The following is a 21,066-nucleotide window of genomic DNA, read 5'->3' on the forward strand; positions in this document are numbered from 1 at the left end:
AACAACAACAGCAACAACAACAACAGCAACAACAACAACAGCAACAACAACACCAGCAACAGCAACATCATCATTCTGTTTAAGTAGTGGCAGTACTGGGAAACTGCCAGGTGGTTTTTCTCTTAGTTCGTTAGTGCTGATTTCAACACTTGTTGCAAACGTCTGTCTCTTTTTTTTTTCCATCCCATTCTTGCATAGGTTACAAGAAATTTGTTGAGGTACATTTTTTCTATGGTTGGATGCCTTTCCTGTCATCAATCCTCACCTGTTTCCAAAGCAAAGTAATACTTCTCATGACCAAACATGTTTTCCACACACATTCATACATATATACATCATGTGATATCAAGACAAGGACACACACAAATACATGCATATGCACCCACACACACACATACATACATATTTATACATACATACATACATACATACATACATACATACATCATGTGGTGTTGAGACAAGGACATGCATGTGTGCATACACACACACACACACTCAACAAGCTCTTTCAGTTCCCATATTTACCAAATCCACAGAAATTTGTTGGCCTTGAGCTTTAGTAGAAGATGCTTGGTGAAAGTACCGCATGGTGGGATTGAACGCAAATCCACATGGCTGGAAAAGAAGCTTTTTAACCACACAGCCACGCCTGGGTTCTGAGGTCAGTCCCATTGCGTAGCACCTTGGGCAAGTGTCTTCTGCTATAGTTTTGGGTCGACCAAAACCTTGTGAGTGGATTTGGTTGACAGAAACTGAAAGAAGCCCATCGTATATCTATGTGTGTGTGTGTTTGTGTTTGCCCCAAGTCACTCCTTGACAACCAATGTTGGTGTGTTTACGTCCCCATAACTTAGCAGTTTGGCAAAAAGACCCCGATAGAATAAGTACTAGGTTGATTTGTTGGACTAAAGGCAGTGCTCCAGCATGGCTGCAGTCAAATGACTGAAACGAATGAAAGAATATTTACTGAAATAGTAATACTTTTCATAAATAGACAGAAAGTATAATTGCAAATCATAATTGCAGGTGTAATACTGTTTAACACCTTCCACGTTAAATTGATTAGTAATCAAATGTCAGCTCAGTCATTACGAAGTTGCGCATTCAATCAATGATCATAGATATAATTATGATTTTGCACCTTTGCTGATTAGATTAAAACAGAAGCTGTCAAGGTACCTGTATTGCAGGTACATAAATACATGCAGTTTCCATTAAAAAAATAATAATCCTTTCTATTAGAGGCACAAGGTTCTGAATGGTGAGGTGAACTGGTTAGTTGATAACACCAACCTCAGCGTACAACTGGTACATTTCTTTTATTGACCCTGAAAGGGCAAAAAGCAAAGTGAGCTGGTTAGTTGGTTACATTGAGCCCCCCCCCCTCCTGCAGTACTCAACTGGTACTTATTTCATTGACGATGAAAGTTACAGTTGTCTTTGGTGGAATTTGAACTCAGAACGCAAAGACGGATGAAATGATGCTCAGCATTTTGTCCACTGGGCCAATGATTTTGCTAAAGGCTTGAAGTTTCGGGGAAATTTGGAGCCAGTTACATTGCCTTCAGGGCCCAACTTGATCTTGTTTTATTGATCCTGAAAGAATGAAAGGCAATGTCCACCTCAGTTGAATTTGAACCCAGGACTTGATGAGCCAAATTTATAATCTCCCCAGACACAACAGAATATGCTTCAACACACAAACTCCCATAAAGAATCTTGCAAACCAAATCCAAAAACGAAATAAATAAGAACAATGGTTATATAAGAACAGACTGGAATTTAGTGGAAAAATAATGCAACACGTTTGCAGTTGCATTCTGCACCCTTTCCAATAAACCATTTTATGTGCATGGCGCTGATCTAGCTGAGAAACGATTGGTATTACTAATTCAATTGATCCTAAGTTCACACCTAATGCATTTGATTAACTGCTTGTGTGTCAACAGAGCTGCTAGAACCAAGCTGACCTACAACTGCATCACAACAACTATGACATAACAGCTACTGTTATTATTGGTACTGATGTTGTTGTGGTTGTTGTTTAGATCCAGATCAAACCAGATCACATGATCATATCAAATCAGAGGCACTCGGGTTATGACTATTCTATTTCTTTTTTTTTTTTTTTGAGTGAGAAAGTGTAGACATGTATCTAGGACTACATCCTTCAAAATGTCCTGTCTTTTTTTTTTTTTTGCATGTTGGTAAAGTATGATTCACAAGATATTTAGCTGCTATTTCTCATAGGTTGATCTAAGACTATGTAGAGACGCCCCCTCCTCCTCCTTCATTTTAGTTATGGTTGAAGCTGTGGTGGGTGGTTGGAACAACAAGGAAAGTAGTAGTGCTGGTGGTAGCAGTGGTTGTGGTGGTGGTAGTGATTATGATGGTGGTGGTAGTGGTGATTGTTGTAGTTGTGGTGGTGGTGGTGGTGCTGCTGCTGCTGTCAGTCATGGTAAAGGCAATATTATGAGATAGTATGTAAACCAATACAGCCGGGGTTTATTTATTTATTTTTTAATTGTTGCTGTCACCCCTTGTTGAGAAAACACATTCTCTCCAGGTCACTATTGTGTTTATCCTGACATCTTTCTCTCTCTTTCTTTCTTTCTCTCTTCCTTTCCCCTCTCTTTCTCCTTCTTTTCTTCCTTGTCTCCCTTCCCCTCCTTTTCATTCTTCTCTCTCTCTCTCTTCCTCCATACTCTGTTCATAAACTGTGATTTTTGCATACAAGCACTGACACACGCAATTACCCTGCCTCACATCTCTCTCTCTCTCTCTCTCTCTCTCTCTCTCTCTCTCACATATACATAACCATGTGTGTGTGTGTGTAAGTGGGTGGCAAAGACACTGGACAGAAGGAGAGACAGAGATAAAAAAAAAGGAGAGATATGGAAAGATAAGTAGAGAAAGAGTCATGCCACAGAGAGCTTCTAGAGTTAACTAATGTACAAGCTGACGGAGTGACCACACACACACACACACACACCACTCTCACTCTCTATTGCGTTTTATTTTCACTTTCTTTCTTTCTCTCTTTCTCACTCTTTCTACTTATACCTTAATTAGAAGTCTTTTTTTTTTTCCCCATCACCTTCTTCCTTCCTATTCGCCTGTCACTCTGCCAATCTGTCAATCATTCTGTCAGCCTGACCGGTGCATTGTTTGTTTGTTTGTTTCTCCGTCTGTCTGTTAGTATATCTCTCTCTTCCTTTCTTCCTCTCCATCACTCTCTCTTCTTTTTATCCAAATCTCCCTACATGCATCCAGACACTATTTTTTTGTTGTTGCTTTGTGTTGGTTACCCCAGTGCTTCTCAAACTATCTGATGTGGCATACCGACAGTTTTTTTTTTCCAATGTGCCAGGGACCGGTAATATTTCTTAGTAATATTAATTTATACTGGAAACAATATATATAAAGAATATAATAAAAATATAATAAAAGTTGACAATTTTTTAATCTTATATTTATTTTGTAAACAAATAATACAATATTACATAAGCATTTTATAAGCATTTTATAATGTTTTTTACTTTCCTGGAAACTCGCCATGTACTGGCAGCTGATTGGTTGCAGACCAGCTCTGGTCCGCGGACCACCACTTTGAGTAGCACTGGGTTACATTACTTGATCTCTTTCTGTTTGTATTTATGCCTGTCTGACTGCCCACCAGTCCATGCATTCATCTATCCACATCTGTCTGTCTGTATCCATATGTCAGCCTGCCCCTTTTACTGCCATCTTTCTCCCACTCCCACTCCCACCTCCTACTTTCATATCTGTACAACTTCAAATGTTTAAAAACGATTTCTGTGTTTTTTTCTTTTCTTGTTATAGATGTTGTAGAACAGAGCAGGATGGCAAATGATTTGAAATTTCTTGTACCATTTCTTGTCCATGTTGACAGGGAAAACATGGACAAGAACTTATTTCATAAATCAGAATATATAAAGATTATTTATAAGTTGCGAAACAGCAAGAATAGATCAAGGGCCCAGATGTTGGTGTTAAAGCATTTGTTAAACTGAGTTTGATGAGAGATTCAGTATGAAATCTAGGCCCTTCAATCACTGTAGCAGCTTCATACCAATCAAATAACACACACACACACACACACACACACGTGCGCACACATGTGCAAGTGAGTGGAAGAAGGTAGAACTCTACATCTTTGGTTGGAGTTAGATGCATTTATTAACATTTTAATTCAGCTTCACATTACTTAGAATTTTTCAGGTGCATCCTCTTATCAGATGTTTGAGAGTCACATACATACACACAGGTACACATGTGTGTGTATGTATATATATATAGATATAGATATATATATATACATACATACATACATACATACATACAAGAATGCATATATAAAATAAAACATACAAATCTGCACACATGCATACATACATACACACATACATACATACATACATACATACACACACTAGCATAGCTAGAGTGTGTGTTGCCTGGGTGGCCCTCCTGTTTGCTGCCTCCAGACCCCACAAAAAACCACATACTGCCTACAGCAGGTCCAAAAGTACTGCCCCTTTAAAAGTGCTGCCAGTGGAGGACTGCCCCTACCGCCTCCTGCTAGCTACGCTATTGCATGCATACATATGTACATACATACATACATACATACATTGCAAACAAAAATGTCCTGTTGTTGATGTTGAAATTCTAGCAAAGGGGCCTTGGATCTAGGTTAGAAACCGGTTCTTTCTCTATTGGCAAGAAATCTTGAAATAGAATTGAACAATGACATACATACATACACACACACACACATACATACATACATACGTTTCCATGTCCTTTGTGTTTTTTTTTTGTTTTCTCTATGTTTTTTCCTTATCATCATCTGCCCCATTTTATTTTATTATATATATGTATGTGTGTGTGTTTATATATATATATATATATATATATATTTTCATACATATCTCAATCACCAGTTTCTCTCTCTCTCTCTCTCTCTCTCTCTCTCTCTCTCTCTTGCTGTTACTCTGTGTCTATCATGCTCTTGGTATGTCTTTAGTTTCTTCAGTTAATTTACTAAAATAACAACTTTACTAAAGGTACATATATCGTGTTTGGGGGGGGAGGGAGATGAGGTGAGGTAGGGTTATGGTAGATGCCATCAGGTGTCTATAGACTCTCCCCACCACCACCACCACCACCATCACCACCACCACCACCATCACCATCACCATCACCACCATCCTTTGTCACTTGCATTATAGCTTTGAAAAAATAACTGTTAAAATCGAACTGCACTCTTCAAAATTTGCACTAAGAATAAGTACAAGGTAAAATTACTACCTGCTTTTATAGCAAGTTGATGCAGGTAGTTTATCCCATCTCCCTTTGACTTTTAGCTCGTGCAATTGAAAAAAACGCATTATTTATGGGATATATATATATATATTTATGACCCAATATATATATATATATATATACAACAAAGCTTCTACACAGTTTCCATTTACTCAATTCACTCACAAGGCATTCGTCAGTCCAGTGTTATTGTAGAAAACACTTGCCCAAGGTGCCACAGAGTGGGGCTGAACCCAAAACTGCATGTTTACAAAAAAAGCCTTCTTTTCACAATCTCTAGTGTTGTTTAGTCACAGATCAGTCCTGTTCAAGCAAACATCTAACCAAAGACACTCCAGGTGTGACCATCCTGTCTTTTTCCTACATGTAGATAAACCAGGGCCATGTTAATCGATGAATCTTAAGATTGGATTTGGGGGATTTAGCAGCTGTGTCTAGCAGACTGGATGACTGTTCTCGAGGCACCGATGTTGGCTCATTGCTGGCTTGTTTGCGTTGTTGATATCATGATGGTTGTGCTATTTGTTGTCGTTGTTAGTGGCTTAGATATCCCACATTGCCTGCAATTTCCCTGTGGACACATGTAACTGATCTTTATCATTTAAGAAGAAAAACTACACACACACACACACACGCACACACACAATAACCTATGTTATCTAATACCACAGAGATTCAAAGAATTTGTAGCTTTTTTGTTTTGGTCTTATATTGTTTAATGAATCTTTCATTTGTTTCTGCTTTTTTTTTATATATTTGAATTTCTACTTTTTTTTTTAAGAATTATTTTTCTTATGATTGTTTTATTTTTGTTGTTGCTATGACACTGGCCCTCAATTTTGTCGAGTCATGTGGGCACAGATACGACTGTGTGGTTAAGAGGTTTCTGCTGTAATTCTATGATTTTCATTTGACCTCACTACGAGGTAACCTGAGTAAAAGTCTTCTGTTATCATTGCCTTGGAGCAAATCATAGCTTGTGCTTCAGATTTACCAGAAGGAAACTGTGTAGAAGTCACATATTATTATTATTATTATTATTATTATTATTATTATTATTATTATTGTCATTTTTAATCTGCATATCTGTTACAGTCACTTGCCAAGACACACCCGGCATCCTGGGGCGAGTGAAGGATAACAGATGTTACAGTATGACTGAAAGCTTGGGGAAGGAAGGTAGTGAAATATCTTCAAGTAATACAACACAGACAGTTAAAGGGGTAGGGTTTCTCTTAGGATGTGGTCAGTACTTGTCAGCACAATCTTCTGGATTTCTCTGAGACATGGTTCTCCTGGGATCTTATCTAGATATTTCTGACATCCTTTTTTTATCATACCTAGGGCACATTATTATTATTATAATTATTATTATTATTATTATTATTATTATTATTATTATTATTATTTGAAGCATTGAGCTGGCAGAATTGTTAGCATGCTGTGCAAAAGGCTTAGCAGCATTTTGTCCATCTTTATGTTCTGAGTTCAAATTATATATATATATATATATATATATATATATATATATATATATATATATATATATATATATAGGTAGATAGATAGATAGATAGATAGATAGAAAAATAGATAAATAGATAGATTGATAGATAGATAGATAGATAGGTAGATAGAGAGATATTTGGCTATTAAAAAAGTAAGATAAGGAATATTCAGTATAGTTGAGTGTGTGTGTGTGTGAGTTCAAAATTCTCGGTTTACTCTCACACTACTCATTCATCAATTTGCAATTGTAATTGACTCTCACAAAAGAAGAATTTAGAATACATTTTACAGGAAATTTAATTTTAACTCATATAAGGAAATAAAAAAAACTGATCATTCATTATAGCAGGCAAGATGGCAGTTTTATTTGATAGACCACTTTAGCTAAGTACAATCTTCTCAAACCTGCCTTGGTTAGTGAACAGATTTTCACAAGTAACAAAAGAATTGCAAAGAATTTTAGCCAATATAATTTGCATAATTCTAAAAAGTGGGCTAAGAGTAATAACTCAAACGAACTAACACAACGGCATAAATTAGTGAGTGATGCATTGTGTAATGTATGCAAAAATTCTAATAAAGACCAGTTTATTTTCTATCCTTAAATACGAAGATAGAGATTTTTGTGAAAGTAATTCTTAGATCTTTAAACTTATCTCGTCTTTATCATTGACACTTACTCATAAAAGTTATGTTTGTTTGTTTTTACTGTAGCTAAGAGGCAAATTACACTTCATTCAGAATTAGCTGCAAATGTCACTCAGTACAACTCTGTGTGAAATAAGGCATCAATCATGTGTGTGTATGTGTGTGTGCATGTATTCATATATATATATATATATATATATATATATATATATATATATACACACATATATACATATATATATATATATATATATATATATATATATATATATATATATATATATATGTATATATAAAGTTCAAAAGCCAATTAACAAATAATTGAATGAAATACCCATCAAACAGGTGAAATTAACTGAAACAAAAACAAAAACTAGGTCAATTCAATTGGAACAAAGCAGGAAAACTCTAATAATAAAAGAAAAAACGGAATGTTACTTTGAAGTTAAAATACTTGATACCTGTAAATGAGACTTAGCTCAGCATGTCCCCTTTCTCTCCTCTCTCTCCTATATACGTATATGTATGTATGTATGTATGTATGTAGGGGCTTTGTGCTTGAGAAGCTTACTTCCCAACCATGTGATCTTAGGTTCAGCCCTAATGCATGGTACCTTGAGCTAATATCTTAGCTAACATCTTCTTGTTAATATCTTCTATTAATTCCCATTGCCAACCAAAACCTTATGAGTAAATTCTATAGATGAAAACTGAAAGAAGCCTGTAGCATATATGAGTGTGTGTGTGTGTGTGTGTGTGTGTGAGAGAGAGAGAGAGAGAGAGAGAGAGAGAGAGGGGGAGAGAGAGAGATATAGAGAGGGAGAGAAGTTCTATCAGCCTTGATCACAGAGAGATAATTAATGTCTGCACATACCTAGAAAAGGTAAAAAAACACGTGTCTTCAATAAAAAATAGATTAGCTAAAATCTCCTAAACAGAAACACTTAGAATTTAGGAATTATTATCTGGAATTAGTTCTCTCTTAATCTAATACTAATGTTCCACATGCAGTATTGCTAATTGATTAAGATGCAAGACCTCCTCATTCAATACACCTTTATGATTTTCCGCTTGAGTGCTTCACCTGTACCTTATTCCAGATTATTCTTTACTTTCTTTTGAATGAGTTCTTGATTTTCATCGGAATCTTCGAAAAGCTAAAATTTGCAGAATCTCCTTGGTTGTAAATAATTAATGCTATTATGTTGTAAACAAATTACAATGGAAATTATGTATGCTTTTGTGTTGTAAACAAACTATATTGGAAGTATTTGGTTGCTGTGAACTTCGTAGTCGTGAAATTAGTAAAAATACTCAAACCAGCAACTAAATAGTGTTGTGAGTTGACATTTGTAAACAGCCAAATTCCACATTGTTGGCCTAACATTATTCAGATTAGTCAATCTAGTTTTAATTTGACCAAATTTTAACAAAAGACTTGCTTGTTCCTATTATATTGGGGATTTGGCTAAGTGTCAAGGCTAAAATTACAGGTAAGCCTGAGTGGGTTAAGTAAAGACATAAGGTAAACTTATGGGGATGTGTTCTTAGTAAGCATACATTTTAGCATTACTGTGAAAAAGTAGACACTATGGTTAATCCAGATGTTTTTTGTCCCTGTAGGTGAAAAGTAGACACTGTTGTTAATTTTCAAAGGATATATATACCTCTATTTGTTTAGTGAGATTAAATTATATGTTTTTACAATTCTTTAAGCAATAACATTATTAATTTCTTAGAAAATTACTATTTGTAAATCTCACAACGAGAGATATTCAGCAACAGTACTTTGGAGTAAAGATTATTTGCCAACATAACATGGCAGTCCTGGTTTAGGACGAATGTTGCTGTAATTTAGCCCCAGGAGACATTGTCTTCAGCTGGCTATACGACACGATCTGTGTCCTCATATATATATATTTTTTTCTGTTCTAAAATATAAGGACACAGATCGTGTTGTATAGCCAGCTGGAGACGATGTCTCCTGGGGCTAAATTACAGCAACATTCGTCCTAAACCAGGACTGCCATGTTATGTTGGCAAATAATCGTTATTCCATCATTAATTTCTGTTGTTGTTTATCATGAAAATGTTTCTGTTTCTTTTGGAGAAAGGCTTCAATAAGCTTTGTTTCCAAAGGATAAAATGTACAGTCTAAAGATAGTTAATTAGGAAAGATAGTTAATTAGGAAATGTAGGTATTAAAAGATTTGTGGGTTGGTTTTTCAGTATTGTTTATTGATTCAATTATAATGTAAATTGTTTTAAACGCATGTCTGCGTTTGTATAACTGGCTGACACATTGAAGCTGGACAAACAGGATGGAAAATTATAGCATCAGTAACAAGTTTGGGGTGAGTGTGGTCTACATGGTAATTCAATCTTGGAGACATATCAAGGGGAAAAAAAAATCTCCCTAAAAATAATAAGCGATGGGACATGTTGGATGATGTGGTCTTAGCAACATAAGATTTGACTATGATTGGTTATAGGCAGAAACACATTTTATCGTAGGTCTGCAAAGTCAGAACTGATCTGGAGTTAAGCAAAAAACAACAGCAGCCACAACAACAATAACATCAATAAAGTAAATAAAAAAATCCAAAGTAAAAAGCAAGCCAAGACATGATCTCAAGCCAAAGATTAAAAAAAAACAAAAATAACAAAAAAAAATTTCTCCTTGTTGTCATCATTCTGACTAATGAGCGTGAGATGGAAGAGGAGTTATTAAACAACGCTATATACTCTAATCAATAAACTCGTTACTGCCTTGCATCGTTAGCATCAAACTAAATCATCTGAAGCTAATTCAGTATATATTTAACCTTGTTCCAATGGTTTATATACTTATTTTAACCTTGTTTAGTCATCACTCAATCACTCAGTGTTGATTGAACAAAACCATGATCAAAAGGAATTTCGGCTATGACTGTCCTATTGTGCACCTTGGACTACATTATTCAATGTGTCTTACTTTTAATGATATTGTGTTATCGTTTTGGGTGATGGAAGCTTTATAAACAATGCCTATTGAAGCCTTTCCATCTTCAAAATAGATTCAATGTTTATCATAAACATGGCTGTGTGGTGAAAAGCTTCCGTCCCAACCACATGGATCTGGGTTCAGTCCCACTGAGTGGCACATAGAACAAGTGCTTCTACTATACCCTCAAGCTGACCACGTTTGGATGGTGCTTTTTATGTGCTAGTAGCACAGGAGCCGGTGAATGTAAACACACCAACACCGGTTGTCAAGTGGTGGTGGGGGACAAACACACACATACACACACGATGGGCTTCTTTCAGTTTCTTTCTATTAAATCCTCTCAGAAGGCTTTGGTCAAACTGGAGCTATAGTGGAAGACACTTGCCTAAGGTGCCATGCAGTGGGACTGAACCCAGAACCTTGTGGTTGGGAAGCAAACTTCTTACCACACAGCCTATTTATATATTCTCTGAAAATTAAAATGACAATGTCTACTTTTCCTTGAGAGGCTAAGTTATGAGTTTATTAAAAACACATAATTATAAATTTGCCTAATGTTCCCTAATTACATCATGAGTGTTTGGACTGTTATGCAAATTAGAAACATCTAATTAGTCTGTCTAAGTTTGTGTTTGCATATGTATGAGCCACTATTCTCACTGCGGACTGGAATGATTCACTGACCTCTGATAAGATATTAATATATGCTGAAGCTAATCTGTTTTAGTTAAGGTATTGGCCATATATCTGCAATTGGAAATTTCTTCCATTAGGTGCAGGTCTGAACAAAGATACTATTTTTTTTTTTTTATGGAAAACCAGCAATTACCCATGTACCCGAGTTCCCCATCTTTGTTCCATGTTTGTTGTTCAAAGAAAAGGTACCCGTATTGTTGTTGGTAATTACAAAAAGTAAAGAGTTAGAATAAATACCAGTGCTCTGAAAATTCTACCCCTCCACTGAGCTGGATTAGCATTTTATTTCATTGACCCCAGGATGATAAAAATCAAGTTGACCTTAGCCACATCTGAATTCAGATTATAAAGGGCCAGAATAAATAACGGATATCCAATGCTCTAAAAATTCGATCAATTCACTAACCTGGACTGGTATTTAGTTGTATTGATCCCAGAAAAATGAAAAGCAAGTTGACCTTTCTAGGATTTGAACTCAGAATGTAAAAGAACCAGGAAAGAAATCCTGTGATGCATTTTGCCTGACATTCTAATGATTCTGCCATACTATGTCAGCCCTGATCAAATGTTCCTTTGATCAAAAGCATTTAAGCTGCAACCATTCCGTCTTTCTTTTCCAGGCATAGTGTTTCTAGGACTGTATTACCCAGTGTGTCAATGTATCTCATTTTATTTTGAGAGAGTTGAGTGTGATTTAAAAAAAAATTTTTCACTGCTATTTTTAGCTGTCAAATCTCCCTCATCACCATCTAATGTCCATCTACCAATCCTGGCATGGGTTGGATAGTTGAAAAGGATTTGGATACCTTTAGTGGACCCCCCCCCCCCCGCCCATTCTGTTGTGAGCTTTTGGGCCAGTTTCCCTGATTGACGATGTCTTCCTCCTGCCTTCTTTCCCACCAGTCTTGGAATCCCTTTAAAGGGTCTTCGGCATTGTCTTCCCTCCGACTAAAAGATAAAGGAACAAAAGAAACATAATTCCCGTCTCCTAACTAAAAAACCCATCTTTCAGAACGGATGTAGTATCACATATGCAAACAATAAAGCGAAATCGTTACAACTGGGAATGAAAACCAGTTTGCTGACAAAGCTTGACAGTAGCTCACCTAATTTCCTTCTGTACAGCACTCACCTAATTTCCTTCTGTACAGCACTCACCTAATTTTCTTTATTCAATTTTGGATGGTCTTTTAAGTGTTACCACTAAAATGTGTCTCTCTGTCTGTCTACCCCTTTATCTATCTACCTACCTATTTATCTGTCTGTCTCTGTTTCTCTTTCTCTTATATATATATATATATATGTATGTATACACCCACATGTGTATTTATAAATATATACACATACACACACACATACATGCATGCATGTATACTCACACACAACCATGTGTATATACATATATACGCATGTCCTTCAACAAGTGTTTCATGTTGTTGCTCAGTTACAAAGCATTTTACCTGAACCCTAACCCTAACCCTAACCCCTTACTTTCCCTCTGTCATAAAATTCTTTTGTTGTAAATAATGCAATTCTCGCAACACCCTTATATCTGTTGTATGTGTTGATCGTTAATAGCAACCCTCAAGGTTGGCAGTTCAAATTCCACCGCTTTACCTGTATTAATACTAGAATAAAAGAAAAACATAAAAAAGCAATAAAAACAACATCACAAATTATTTCAGATGTGTTGCTGTTTAACTCCAGGTTAATCCTGGCCAAGCACCAACAATATTCAAACATACTCCAGCCATGACAATCCTGTCTGTTTCTGTTTTTTTATTGTTTTTGGTGGTTTTATATAAGACTAAATTGTCTAATATATCCTGCTCTTTCTTTGAGACAACGGGAGGTGATTCGAGAGAGACTTGGTTGCTATTTCTAGCAGATCAACTGACCACATAGTGGCTGCCCTCAATGGCTTAACCTGACACTAGTTGTTGCATTTGTTTAGCCCCAGGTCAACTTGACCCAACTGGGAACTATGATCAAAAACATTTCAATTATGATAGTCTTACTTTTATTTAAGACACAGTATATCTAGGATTATATTTTCCAATGTGTCTTTCCTCTTTTTCTAAACAGTAGAAAGTGATTTGTGGGAAATTTGGCTGCTATTTCTGGCAGGCTATGCGACATCATAGAGTTTTCCTTTTTAACAATGAGCCCAGGCCAAAAGAGCAAATAACTAATCTATCTGTCTGTCTGTCTGTCTGTCTGTCTCTGTCTTGTCTGTCTATCTGTATGTCTGTCTGTCCATCCGTCCGTCTGTCCATCCATCCACCCATCTACTTACACACACACACATATATGTTGTCTGTCTATCTGTTCATCCATCCACCCATCCATCCACATATATATACATATACACACATGCATATATATATATATATATATATATACATACATATATATATATATATATACATATATATATATATATATATATATATATATATATATATATATACATATATATATATATATATATATACATATATATATATGTACATACATATATATGGGTATATATATATATATATATATGTGTATAAGTGTATATATGTATATATGTGTGTGTATGTATATATTTACATATGTTTATACATGTACACACGTACACACATGCACACAAGTAAAATTCAGTTGAATAGGCACTTAAATTAAGGCACTTCGTTAGGTTGGAATAATATACACAGTGTATTCTTTTATTCTTTTATTATTTTACTTGTTTCAGTCATTTGACTGTGGCCATGCTGGAGCACCGCCTTTAGTCGAGCAAATCGCCCCCAGGACTTATTCTTTGTAAGTCTAGTACTTATTCTATCGGTTCTTTTTTGCTGAACCTCTAAGTTACGAGCATCGGTTGTCAAGCGATGATGGTGGGAACAAACACGGACACACAAACACACACACACACACACAAAACGGGTTTCTTTCAGTTTCCATCTACCATGTTCACTCACGATGATGGTGATGGTGATGATGATGATGGTGACTAGGTGTTTAAGTTTGATCTAGTTCTAGGATTATCATTGAGATCGAAAATACTTTTAATTAAATGTTTTTTTAGCTATCAATTTCGATTAAATGATTCCTCACAAGCTCCATTACTCTCAATTTATAATGCTATATATATATATGTATATATATAACCTTTTTTTTTCGAACAGCTGTGTATTCAGAGGTTGATTCAACACTCAAAATAACTCTGGTACCCAATGCACTTCAAACTAAACAAATTAATTTTATCAAATTAAATGTTAATCATAAATCGGCAGATTTGCTATGTTTTCGTTGAGTGCTAATTAATAGATTCATCATTATATTTTTCTATTATGCTAATCTCATCACCACAACAACTGAGGTTAATTATTAATTTGCTTTATTAATAAATAACATAGACAGAATGAATTAGATTATTAGTAATCTGTTTATAGGCTGTTATATTAATCCATTCCATTAAATTAAATTGGAACTTTTTAAACAGGTAAGAGACATATTATTGAGTACGGTTTCTGCTTTAACCTTAAGCTGTTGAGCAAAACTATGACACCAGTCATCGTCATCATCATCATCATTACCGTCGTTGTCATCATCTTTTTGGCGTCCACTTTTCCATGCTGGTGTGGGTCAGACAGATTTTATTGAGGCAGATTTTCTATGGTTGGATGCCCTTCCTGTTATCAACCTTCACCTATTTCCAAGCAAGGTAATATTTTTCCAAGGCCAGACATGTTTTTGTAGACTATTGAAAATGAATGACACCTACAATGCAAAAAATAGAAAATAAGGAACACATTTGAAATGATATCCTTGTTTTAGAAATTAATTCAGTTAGATTCAAAGACATCCAACCATCAATTAATTTATTAATATTTTTGTTTATATTCAAAATAAAGTGTTGAGTGTGGCAAGCTGCAGTGAGTGAGCGAGTGTGCATTTTTGTCTACCTGTGTTAAATATATCTTTACTTGCAAATCACATATATCACATGCTATATATATACATATACATACATACATACATGTGTGTGTGTGTGTCCAGAGTAGCCTTGATATGCCATCAAAAAAAATGGCAGGGTGGCGCATGAAAGATTTCCTTTCAAACATTCAAATTTAGTCATCCATATTAGGACCCACCTCTGGGCGTTTATTTTTTCCACATATATATAATATACGTTATATTAGTTAAACAGACTTATGTAAATATACTTATATGAAAGAATATATATATATATTTATATATTTATATATGTACATGTGTGTGTATTTACACACACACATACACATATAGGCATACACATGTCTCAGTCTAATGTAAACATTATGTAAACACATGCTCTCACTTTCTCTGTCTCTCATACTCACACACAGACATATGGATTTATGTAATATTGGTTTGAAATTATAGCCCAAGGCCACTATTTCAGGTGAGGTGGTTAAGTCGATGTCATCGACACTGCCGAAATGATGAAAGGCAAAAATCAAGCTCAATTACTGATTATGATTAGTTAATTGCTTATTAAAGACTATAACTAAGTGTGGAGGCACAATAGCCCAGTGGTTAGGGCAGCGGACTTGTGATCGTAGGATTGTGGTTTTGATTCCCAGACGGGGCATTGTGAGTGTTTATTGAGCAAAAACATCTAAAGCTCTATGAGGCTCCAGCAGGGGCTGGTGGCGAACCCTGCTGTAGTCTTTCACAACTTTCTCTCACTCTTTCTTCCTCTTTCTGTTGTACCTGTATTTCAAAGGGGACAGCCTTGTCACACTCTGTGTCACGCTGAATCTCCCTGAGAACTAAATTAAGGGTACAAATGTCTGTGGAGTGCTCAGCCACTTGCACGTTAATTTCACGAGCAGGTTGTTCTGTTGATTGAATCAACTGGAACCCTTGTCGTCGTAACTTGGCTATGTATATATAGATAGAGATACTAGGCTATATATATATATATATATATATATATATATATATATATATATATATCAATTTAAATACAAAACCAAAAGAGCTGCCGTGAGTGTCATGCTTTCATAATACTTGAACAGGCATTTTCATAAAATACACCGTGTATGCTCAAGTATCATACAAGCATGAAACTATTAGTAGCTCTTTCAGATGTGTATGTAAATTTATATTTGTCTTTGACTAGATGGAATACATTTTTTGTTGATTCTCCCATAATTTGGTCTTTAAACTATATATATATATGTGCGTATATATGTATATTTATATATGTGTGTGTATGTGTGTATATATATATATATATATATATATTTGAGTAATTATATGTATAGGTGTGCATGTTTATATATGTGTGTATGTATGTTTATAAGTGTAAGGATCCATGTCAAGTGCAGGTTGCTAACTGGGTAGCTGTGTAGGAGTGACAAATTGTCAATAGGGTCTTTGAAATACTTTCTTCACGAAGGAAGTATCGGTAAGGTGTGTGGGTAGAGATAATGGCCGGGAGATTGGCTGAGCAGGTGTAAAGTGATCTCTAGTAGCCTTCTTACCGTTTATCTAGTTTAAAGGGTTGGGTCAACATAACCCTTCTACTTCTCCTCCTGATATGCTTCTGTTTCCTCCTCCTCCTCCTCCTTATTTATGCAACTCTCATGCATTATCACCTTTATTCCGTTGCTGTTCCCTTTTTGTTTTTTTTTAACTCTGTTGTTTAATATCAAAGCAACGCAGCACCAGCAGAGTAGTAGCACCAACACCACCCTCAATATCAGGAATTTTTTGAAGGGAGGGTACAAGGTCAGAGGGAAATACAATTCAAGGAGAAAAGGGCGTGATAACATTATTTAGAAGGGCGCACTTATTTTCTTGAAGGTGACATGTGGCCCTCATGCCCCTCCCTTGCGTCTGCCCCAAGGTTGAGTCAAACAAATCACCCCCACCCTCCTTATCTTTTCAAATCTGGTACTTATTCTGTTGGTCTCTTTTGCTGAACTGAGAAGTTATGGGGATGTAAACAAACCAACATTTGTTGTCAAGTGGCAATGGGGGTACAAACACAAAGATGCACGCACGTACACACATATACACACATTTATATGTATTTACACTGAACACAATGCATATGCATACATATGTGCACACACACACACACACACACACATACATACATATATACACAAGCACACACACACACAACAGCATATGCAGTGTAGGAGGATTTAATTAACACGCATAATCTCACCTGGTGTCAACATGACCACCTGGTTACTAAGGAAAATGGCTGTGGGAAGGGAAACGTTGGGAGAAGGGGTTAAAATGGGAGAATGCAGGGTGGGGAAACTCAATTGACATCCTTCTTTTTATGTCATTCCATTGACTAATGTGTTTTGTGTACCTGTGTAATAATTGTTGCTTACCTGTTGCTAATTCTGCTACAGGTATGATATGTGTAGGAGTACATTGCAGAAACACACATACACACTCGTATATATATATATATATATATATATATATATATATATATATATATATATATATATATATATATATATAACACACACCCACACACACAGTAATCCCTCGACTTTCGCAGGTGTTACGTTCCATAATAATAATAATGGTTTCAAATTTTGCCACAAGGACAGCAATTTTTTGGGGAAAAGATGAGTCAATTACATTGACCCCAGTGTTTCACTGGTACTTATTTTATCGACCGCGAAAGGATGAAAGGTAAGTTGACCTTGGTGGAATTTGAACTCAGAACGTAGCGACAGGTGAAATACTGCTAAGCATTTCGTCTGGCATGCTAACGATTCTGTCAGCTCCCTGCCTTAGTAATAATAATAATAATAATAATAATAATTATTATTATTATCATTATTATTATTATTATTATTTCTGCTCTTGGCATGATGAAATAAGATTTCTAACATTCATTAATAATGTCTTTGGTCTTATATCCTTGTTTTTTCTTTTTTATTTTACAGATCAAAAGCTTAGATCCTGAAGGACTTTGTTCAAAATCAAAGTTGCTGAACCAAGGAGACTGCTTGGTATCCTGCAATGGTAATTCTCTGTACAAGATTCCATTTAACCAGTGTTTGAACATAATCAACTCTGAAGGTCCGTCCTTGACTTTCGAAATTTTGCGCAAGGATGCTATCGCAGTAGATGAAAACATTGAATCAGAAACAAACATTAACCAGGAAACAAAAGTCAACAACAACAACAGCAACAACACGTGGAACCCTGAGATAGAATTGGAAAACAGAAACATCAAAGACAAACCAAAGGAATTTGATGAAAATGAAGATTTGTTGATAAGTTTCAAAGACTTGAGTACAGAGGATTCTGTAATATCATTAGATTCATTGAATAATGTAACATCAGAAGTTGCTCTGTTACAAGAATCGACCAGTAGTAGCTACACAGAGCAAAACCTTACAAGCGAAACTGTACCAGAAGAGTCAACCACTGAAGCCCTTTGTTTAGATCCTATTGGTACTCTGAATCTGTCCAGTGAGACACAAGACATTACTGAAGTTAATTTAGGGGACTCAAAAGATAAGAGTCTTACAAAAGGTGTTGTTGAAGACAAATGTGTCCAACAAGATGTTGTCAGTGAGCACAGCAGTGTGCCGAATAATTCAGCCGGTCAGAGAAATATGTCAGAGTACAGAAACTCTAAGCAAGAATTTTCATTAAATGAGTCCGACGACTCATTAATTTCAAACGAACTGAACAACAACTTCAGTATCATCTGTCCATGCTACTCCAACGAGGATTTGATTTCTTTAGGTTTAGATAGTCCACCACCACACAAAGCCGATCTTACATTTCAAAGCACTATTGTTGCACCACGAGAAGCTGCTGGTGAGAGCAAATCTGACTTGGATGATATCGACATCAATCCTTTCCTTGATCAGCAAGACAACTACAGATCAGAACACAACCTCAACAACTTCAATACCAACAGGACTGGATTCCCCATTAGCCATCACCAAAAAATCAAGATCACAAATAATTCAAACGATCTTTTGAGTTTCCAGTCAAATAATAACCAGAAAAAATTAGCTTCCTACAATGAGTTGCTTGAGGATGAATTAGAATCCCCTTTCTCCACTGACGGTAGCCTTCCAAGCTCTTTTGGAGCACAAGTTGCTGATGAAGATGGAGATATTAACACACACTTGTCATTAATGCATTCCCAAAATGATGGCGTTGAAGAAACCTTGGTGATGTCCCCAGATTCTGGACGTCCTGATTCTCCGAGAATTCAGAAAAACAGCTCCCTTAATAGTCTAAAGATTTCCCACAAAAGAGACATTGCTTCTCCGTACTCCAATATATCTGATGACTTTAAATCTGAAGATGACTCGTCAACAGCGTACTATGATGTAAAAACTGATGAGGATGATACAACAACTTATCAAGATTTATCAGAAATATCAACAGAACTAGGCGACAAGTTTCAAAAGAGTAACCATTCCGATTTCTTTGAATCAGCAGATTCTTGTAAAACATCAGAATCATCATTTGATATGTGCAATGATGGGGATCAAGAGACCGACCGATCTTCAAAGCCACTGAAAAACACAATGACGTCTGAGGTCCACCTAAAATCAAGGGATACGAAATCCCTACCGAGAGCCATGACGTCCAGTTATATGACTGAGTCATTTCAAGACAATCATCTAAGATCTTTGAACAAATATGCTATTGATACGAGTTTATTGAAGAATGTTAGTGAAAAAATACTGCCAACTAGTAACTCTTCTGTGAACAATAAAGAAAAACTTATTTTATCAAAGAGACTCTTCTCAAGTACGATGAAACAGGAAAGGAAAAACAGTAACCAAACTAGATCTGAAGAGAAACCCTTTCGGGTGGAAGTATTGAAAGGGATTCTTGGTTTAGGGATGACACTGACCGTGGATGAAAATGGTTTTGTCAGAGTATCAGAAATTAAAAGCCAAAGCACAATTGGAAAAAATGGGAACATTAAGTGAGTTTTTGTTTATATGTTATTTTATATTTTATTTTATCTTCTTTTTCTTTTTAGTGATTTTTGCGTTCATCTTGTTTATGAGTTTTTTATGGACACAAGAATAGCCATATCGTTTAGTTAATTTTGCATGGCATCTCAAATAGACATCTACTAAATGCCAAATTTAGAAATTAATAATGATCAGAATGTTTTCTATTAGTTAATCTGAATCTTTTATAAAAGTTCCATTCATATCTTGGATGCATTTTGGAAATATAAATCATTACAACTGTTTGATTTTGTCTATGCCAGTGAGAGGAAATACAACATCGATCTCAGATTTAGGCCCTGAAAAGAAGGGGACATTACTTAATATCCCAAATATTTTGTCTAATACGTCATCATCATCATCATCATCATCGTTTAATGTCCGTTTTCCATGCTGGCATGGGTTGGATGGTTCGACTGGGGTCTAGGAAGCCAGGAGGCTGCACCAGGCCCCAGTCTGACCTGGCAGTGTTTCTGCAGCTGGATGCCCTTCCTAATGCCAACCACTCAAAGAGTGTAGTGGGTGCTTTTTACGTGCCACTGGGATGGAAACCAGTCAAGGCGGCTCTGGCATTGGCCACGTTCAGACGGTGCTTTTTATGTGCCACCGGCGCAGGGATCACAACTACAATTCCCAGTCTTCTGCCTGGCCAGCTCCTTTCAAACTGTCCAATCCATGCTAGCATGGAAAGCAGACATTAAACAATGTAACTACACACGTGCTGTTGGCGATTTCTTTTCCTTCTTTGGACTTTTCCCTTTCTCCTTTCCGACAAAGAGCTATGCTCAAAACATCAAGAACTCTCTCTTTTTTTTCCAAGTGTCAAACTAATACATTCCTTCTGCATGTCCTCTTATTTGTCATTGTTAA

At 35.9% G+C, this 21,066-nt stretch overlaps 1 protein-coding gene across 7 annotated transcripts in view; it reads left to right on the forward strand.

Annotated features, from left to right (window-relative positions):
• LOC149132534 (uncharacterized) overlaps positions 1-21,066 on the forward strand; it is a 127,797-nt gene that overhangs the window by 83,751 nt on the left and 22,980 nt on the right. For all 7 annotated transcript variants that reach the window (XM_089363872.1, XM_089363869.1, XM_089363871.1 and 4 more), the window contains one exon: positions 18,148-20,165. In XM_089363872.1, coding sequence (XP_089219998.1) covers positions 18,148-20,165 — 2,018 coding nt within the window. The remainder of the gene's footprint in view (positions 1-18,147; positions 20,166-21,066) is intronic.

This window comes from Octopus bimaculoides, chromosome 15, assembly GCF_046866305.1.
Source record: "Octopus bimaculoides isolate indiv1 chromosome 15, ASM4686630v1, whole genome shotgun sequence".
Taxonomy (NCBI): Eukaryota; Metazoa; Mollusca; class Cephalopoda; order Octopoda; family Octopodidae; genus Octopus; species Octopus bimaculoides.